The sequence below is a fragment of the Scylla paramamosain genome, chromosome 4 (genome assembly GCF_035594125.1).
Source record: "Scylla paramamosain isolate STU-SP2022 chromosome 4, ASM3559412v1, whole genome shotgun sequence".
NCBI classification, from domain to species: domain Eukaryota; kingdom Metazoa; phylum Arthropoda; class Malacostraca; order Decapoda; family Portunidae; genus Scylla; species Scylla paramamosain.
Window position 1 is genome coordinate 30,159,527 of NC_087154.1, and position 7,500 is coordinate 30,167,026.

The following is a 7,500-nucleotide window of genomic DNA, read 5'->3' on the forward strand; positions in this document are numbered from 1 at the left end:
ATCGCTTTGGGGGTGGTAGATCAAGAAGAAGAAGGAGGAGGAGGAGGAGGAGGAGGAGGAGGAGGAGGCTCATGATAGTCCCAATACGGTGAACTAGTCTCAGAAATACATAGACAGGAAGACTACACGTTTACATAGTTCCACATCATTAAATTTGTGTTTAATTTCTCTCCTACTAAAGTCACTGGCCTCATCTCCTTCCGCACTCACTGCTTAGAGGAGGAGGAGGAGGAGGAACGCGGGTAGAAGAAGAAGAAGAAGAAGAAGAAGAAGAAGAAGAAGAAGAAGAAGAAGAAGAAGAAGAAGAAGAAGAAGTAGTAGTAGTAGTAGTAGTAGTAGTAGTAGTAGTAGTAGTAGTAGTAGTAGTAGTAGTAGTAGTAGCAGCAGCAGCAGCAGCAGCAGCAGCAGCAGCAGCAGCAGCAGCAGCAGCAGCAGCAGCAGCAGTAGTAGTAGTAGTAGTAGCAGTAGTAGTAGTAGTAGACTACCTCGTGTGTGTGTGTGTGTGTGTGTGTGTGTGTGTGTGTGTGTGTGTGTGTGTGTGTGTGTGTGTGTGTGTGTGTGTGTGTGTGTGTGTGTGTGTGTGCGTGTTGTACCTGTTATTACCGGATTTGAACTTTTCTAAGTGGCAGAGACACACACACACACACACACACACACACACACACACACACACACACACACACACACACACACATCCGGGTGCTCCTGCCTCGCCAAGAGAAGGTACAAAGAGGCAAGATTCTCCCGCCCAACCCTTTATATATATATATTTTTCACGGTCACAATTTAACACGTCGACAGTCTTGATTGAATGCTTCCTTGCAATGTACTTCATGTACTTGATGCTTCTCTGGCTCATCTGGCTCATTACTAAGGATCTCTGGCTCTCTATGTGAATCCTACGTACGTTTAATCCTTTAGCTTCTTTTTGGATTAGTATCCCCTAGGCATCTAACTCCTTTGGCTTCCTATGATGATATTCCAGCTTCCTCCTGCTGTGTGGCTCGTTATAAGAAACCCCTGGTGCTCTTAGGGGAGATCTGGCTCGGTGTGACGGTTTTCTGGCTCTCCTTGGCAATCTCCGGGCAAAATAGGATTATGTGACTCATTGTAGGAAATCTTCGGCTGCCTTCACAGATGATCCAACTCTCTTCGACGCTCTGGCTCCCTTCACACGTCCTCTGGCTGCTCCTTCCTAAAATCTTCTACCCTTTCTGAAGATCTCGTGGCTCCTTAACGTGATCTTCTGACACTCCTCATTCTTCTGGCTCTCTCCGGCGGTCCCATAGCTCCGTGCCGGCATCCCCTGACGGGCCACCGTTATGTAAACACGGCACGGCGGGCAGACCACAGCACCTCCCTCGGCTCCTCGCTTCCCGCCCCCTGACGCCGCCGCTCGAGCTGATGTCACGCACCGGGAGTAACAGTCGACGATTAAACCACCAGAGAGAGAGAGAGAGAGAGAGAGAGAGAGAGAGAGAGAGAGAGAGAGAGAGAGAGAGAGAGAGAGAGAGAGAGAGAGAGAGAGAGAGAAAGTGTGTGTGTGTGTGTGTGTGTGTGTGTGTGTGTCTGGTACAGGTTGGGCAAGGCGGGTGCACGGGCGGCGGCGGCGGCGGTGGCGGTGGCGGTGGTGGTAGTGATGGTGGTGGCGGTGAGTCGAGGTCGCCCGCAGAACAAGCCGGTCCGGACATACTTGACAAGTCTCTCTCTCTCTCTCTCTCTCTCTCTCTCTCTCTCTCTCTCTCTCTCTCTCTCTCTCTCTCTCTCTCTCTTCGCCTACAGCCTGATCTGCCTTTCACCTTGATACTCCTTTATGGCCTCAGGGAGAGAGAGAGAGAGAGAGAGAGAGAGAGAGAGAGAGAGAGAGAGAGAGAGAGAGAGAGAGAGAGAGAGAGAGAGAGAGAGAGAGAGAGAGAGAGAGAGAGAGAGAGAGAAACCTTCCCTCCAAAAAAACTCCTGACGGAAACATTCAGACACGAAAACCCCTGACGCCACTCAACCACAGACCACCACCACCACCACCACCACCACCACCACCACCACTACTACTACTCAGAGGCGTCAATCCCACATCAGCCAGCCAGCTAGTGGATCGTAATGGAGGAAACGATGAATGGCAGCCGTGGGAATGAGTGAGGGAAGGACGGAAGGAGGGAGGGAGAGAATGACGGAGGGAGGGGGGAGGACACCGTCTTCCCGGCACCGTCGTTGTGGTGTTCGACATGCACCGCACACTCCCCTGTACCGCACCTGGACTACTTTTAAAGGCTATACTATAAGTTACACGGGTTTAAAGAGTGTTCTTCATGGTTCTAGTGAGAGATTAACTACATTTCTACATTATTAACAGGGGAAACACTCTTGAGAACCCGACCAATCATCTCTGTGGCCTTTGAAAACAGTCTTGGTGGGCGAGGGAAGAATGCAAGCGGGTACCAGGAATGCTGCTGGGTGGTGGCTGCAGGTTCAAGCGGTGTCCCGGTGTTCCAGCGTGCGTGGCGGGTAGTGCCAAATCTTACATCACCACTGCAGGCCATCACCACTGTGCCCTCACCTGCGCTACGTATATGCAATGAGTATATTACCGTATCAGCATGCACTTATACTCGTACCTTCTCCAGAAACAACAATTAATTACCAACTCCCTAGGTACTACATATTACGCGGTGGGTTACGTTATGTTGCCTTGATGACCAATCTTAATGTAATCTTATGTAACTGAAGTGTAGCTCGAACCGCTGGACTATACGTGATCTCGCTCCTTCTCCTCCTCCTCCTCCTCCTCCTCCTCTTCTTCTTCTTTTTGTTGTTGTTGTTGTTGTTGTTGTTGTTGTTGTTGTTCCTTTTCCTTGTTTTTTTTCTTTTTTCTTTCCTCCTTTTCCTCCACCTCCTCATTTTTTTTTCTTTTTCTCCTCCTCCTCTTCCTCCTTTTTCCTTCTTTCTTTCTTCTTCGCCTTCTCCTCCTCCTCCTGCTCCTCCTGTTCTTTCTTTCTTTCTTTCTTTCTCCTCCTCCTCCTCTTCTTTTTCTTCCTTTCTTTTTCCTTCTTCTCCTTCTCCTCCTCCCAGTCATCATCACCAGTCTCTATGCCCCCACATCAAGACAATGGACTAACCCAACATTCCCCACCAATCTCCTCGGGGTGTCTGCTCCCGATCACTCAGGCAAAACTCCGCATCTCATCTCTCCATCTGAGTTCTCTGTCTGCTGTGTCTTTCTTCTTCATGATGGTCCATGTCTGATACGAGGCCATGTATACAAGGGATTTAACGTTATTTAGCGCAGTGGGGTGTAGGATAAGAGATTCGTAACGTCGTATACAGGTACAGCATTCTCAGACATCTCAGCGTCTTATCTTGGCCATATTTAACAGGTTCTAGTGGAATTTATTGGTGTTTCAAGGATGTTTGCAAGATTAGTGTTGGTTTAACGAGCTTTCTGCATCGCCAAAGGGAAAAACAGCCCACGAGAAGCTGAATAATGTGTGGTGTCTAAAAGCAGTCCTAGTGAGAGTCCAGGTCACCACAGGAGTGTTGTGAATCAGGGGCGCAGGATGAGAGATCTTGGTACATTAATCTTATCTAAGGATTGTAGAGTTCATGTACTATTGATCCCTGTCCCCCGCCAAATGTGATTACTTACGTCACACTGCTGGTGACTTCATGCGAGTGTCACCTGCCCTCAGCACAGGTCCGGGACGCCTTCACAACACCAGCGTGGCTGTGCCGGGGAGGGATAATTAGTAATGAGTCACGGGTGTTGCTATTGTCCGTCCCTTGACGAGATTAACGGCGGTGACGTCACGGCTCACGGAACTTGGCGCGGCGTTGCCATTTTCTGTCCTCCTCCTCCAGCCTACTGCTTGGCCCGCCCCTCCCTGCCCTGTGGTCGCTGTCTGTCGTCTTAACAGATAAGACCAACTCGTAAGACTTGCTGTATGCATACATTGCTCGCCGATCTGTTCATACACGACCCCTCAGCGTGGCAAGGGTCAGTGTTCTGCAGCAGGTAACCTTGAATCATGCAAGTCACCTTTCAAGACTATGACCAAAACCATGATTTCCCCGCCACGGGCAACGCGGCGCACCCCACGCACGCCCCCACACACACACTCCTGCAGCCACGCCACCAAATATCACACTCACTGGCCCTCCACGGCGCCCTCTTGGTAGGCGCTGCGCCACATGTGTCCCTGCAAGGCTTTGAGCGGCCCCACCTTCCTGTCGGCGTCCATCATGCCCTCCACGTTGGCCACCAGCGCTGCAATCACCGCCTCCCGCTCACCTGTGCTTGGCAGTGCCTGGCTCCCCGCCAACCCCGCAGCCACGTCCTCCTCGACCTGTGCACGAGAAACATGATCCGCTGTAGTGTTGAATTATGCCCAACATGTCCCGCTGATACCCTGACATTCCGCCGCCTTGCTCGCGTTGTCTGCCGGGCGTGTCTTACTGTGCCGCCAGCAGTATGCACTTTTATTCCCTTTATTCCGCGGCTCTCAATTAGTTCCGGCCATTACCCCGAACCAGTCCTCGTGACCTCATTAGTGTATTCTCTTTTATTCTCGCTATCTTTAACTGATGAGGGTTGACAGCTTGTTAATATACCCGCCAGGAGATTTTTACATGCAACTTTCAGCCCGAGAGAGGGCGTGGCGGTAACTTTCTCTCATTTCCGGGACGCGGTTGACATGAATAGCTAATGCTGGTGGTGGTCACTTCCCGGCGCGGCGTTTACCGGCCTTCTTCATTACCATGACTGGGCTCAGAACGTTTAAATATGTAAGAAGGAAAAAGGAAGCACAATTACATTTTTCCCAGTTATGAAGCAGCTGACGAAGTGACACTTGAGAAGATTTTTTTTTTTTTCCGCTCATTATTTCGTTTACATAATTTTGAACGTGTAAAGGAAGCCGACAAAGGACTAAAAACATAATTGTAGCTCACACACACACGCATACACAAAACAAATATGCAAAAGAAAAAAATAAATAGATGATTAAACTAATAGTAAAAATAATGAAAAAGGAGAATAGAAAACAAATACAAATACATTAATGAATAAATAAATTAATAAATTAATAAATTAAAATATTTAAAAAAAAACTCGTTAGGTTTCAAGATATCACCTAAAACAGTCCAACTCATAAGGTAAAAAAAAAAATTGAAAATAAAGAAAATAAAGAAAATAAATACATAAATAAATAATATAAATAAACAAATACATAAAAAAAATACCACAATTCCAGTGTTTACGTCAGAAATGAAAAGTGACCGTGGGAAGAGGAGGAGGAGGAGGAGGAGGAGGAGGAGGAGGAGGAGGAGGAGGAGGAGGAGGAGGAGGAGGAGGAGAATGAGAAGGAGAAGAAGAAGAAGAAGAAGAAGAAGAAGAAGAAGAAGAAGAAGAAGAAGAAGAAGAAGGAGAAGGAGAAGGAGAAGGAGGAGGAGGAGGAGGGCACAGGTGTGGTTTGTAGTTACCCCTTCCCAGAGAACCTTTGCTTAATCTCTCGCCTTAATTACGTGTCACAGCGAGGAGGCGTTTAAATCACTTCCACAGCCGCCATGTTGCTTTCCCCACGTACGAGATATTACGCATTTCAGAATTTCACTAATTACCTTCATCTTCTACTAATGATCTTAATAATTTCCCTCTAAACTCGAAGAGATACGATTTTCTGGACTTGAGAGAGAGAGAGAGAGAGAGAGAGAGAGAGAGAGAGAGAGAGAGAGAGAGAGAGAGGGAGAGAGAGAGAGAGAGAGAGAGAATAAAGCCCTTCACCAGCATGTCAAGCCACCTCATCTCCGGGCAGCTCCGTTAGAGAGGATTACCTAAGGATGAACAGTCACCCTACACTCTGTACAGTCACGGAGGGAAGCTGGGGATCCGCCACGCACTCACGCACTCACGCACTCCCTCACTCCCACCTGTGCTTCCTCCCGTCACTCTTTGGACCATATTCTGAAACACTTTTGCGACGTTCCTCCACTACTTTTAAAATGGTCTAGTTGAAGTTACACGGGCCTTCAGAGATGTTTTTTTATAGTTCTAGTGAGAGATTAATAATATTTGTTTATTATTAACGGTAGGGAACACTCTTGACAACATGGCTAATTGTCTCTGTGGTCTTTGAAAATAGTAGTGGTAAGAGAGTAAAGCGTCTCTAAATACGGGCCTTTAAACTTTCTCACTACCACACATCACTACACTACATACTAATCTACATGTCAGGGTTGGACTAATTGTAACTGTAATTTAATTGACATGTAATTAATTACAGAAAATTATTTAATTGTAACTATAATCAATTCAGAACTTAAGAAATTAATTGTAATAATTATTGTAATTAACTATATTATAAAATAATTGTAATATAATTGTGATTGTGGAAAAATAAAGTATTAGTAAAATTCTGAATAGCTTGTATAAACCATATCATAACCATAATGAATTCGTAAGTTTGTTTACAAGTTCTTCAATATAATTTACACATTTGTTCAATAAATGACAACTACACAAAACATGTTTTTTTTTTTCTTTTTAACCAAGTTTATTTGGTCCGAAGTTTGGAATTTGTAATTGTAATTATCTTTTTTTTGCAGTAATTGTAATTGTAGTTGAAATTGTAAATGAGGATTTGAACTGTAATTACTTCAACCCCTGCTAAACATCACCAGACTAAATACTAACATATCCTGACATGACATAACCTACAAATCGCTAGACTACTGACGTTTTCTGTTTAGAACACTGATCAGCTCTAGATCACTGGTCTGGATCTGGATCTGATCTGGATTCACTCGGGATCAAAAGAACGCTCGCATCCATTACTGATCAAAACAATAACAACACAAGCATGTCGCTGCCCAGCTGTCACAGGCGGCAGACTGTTGATGCTCGCCACTGTGCTCTAAGGAAGTGTCAACGAGGACCACAGCCTGCTGTACATTTCCTGAGGAAGCTGGGCCGAGAAGGCCCCCAATGAGTCCTGCTGTGTATTCCTCCAAATAATTCCCCAGTAGAGGCTGCTCAGCTAGCTAATATGGCCGCCGCCAGCAGCTTCAACAAGTGTCGTCTGCTATAACCCACCTCCGGACACAGATCACCCAGGTCATGACCCGGATCACTCAGATCAGGGTAAATCCAGATCAAGATGTAAAGAGAACACTGGCCGCACGGCAAGATCAGTGATCTGAAAGGGATCACTGTAAACAGAAGACGTCTTATACAGGGTGTGACGCGAGTTTCTGCAGATATTGCCAGAGGTGAAAGTTCAGGTTATTCTAAGTGGAAAAAGTTCTATGCACATAAGCATTTTGAGGCGTTGTTTAGCCGTGGCACGAAATTCAAGAGTGGCCTGGCGACAGATACAGCGGCCGGGTCAGGTGGGCATCCATGGCGAGGATCTGAAATTGTGAATACTTCAGTCATGATTTCTACAAGATGTGGAGCTTTACAGTATACCGCATCGAGGCGAGTGACAACAGGTGGACCAATACCGATTACCG

At 46.5% G+C, this 7,500-nt stretch overlaps 1 protein-coding gene across 1 annotated transcript in view; it reads right to left on the reverse strand.

The window, feature by feature from the left end:
• Nucleotides 1–7,500, reverse strand: part of LOC135099958 (enolase-phosphatase E1-like) — a 50,141-nt gene that overhangs the window by 12,771 nt on the left and 29,870 nt on the right. Inside the window, 1 exon segment of the mRNA XM_064002702.1 lies at nucleotides 4,144–4,337. Within this exon segment, the coding sequence (XP_063858772.1) occupies nucleotides 4,144–4,337 (194 nt within the window).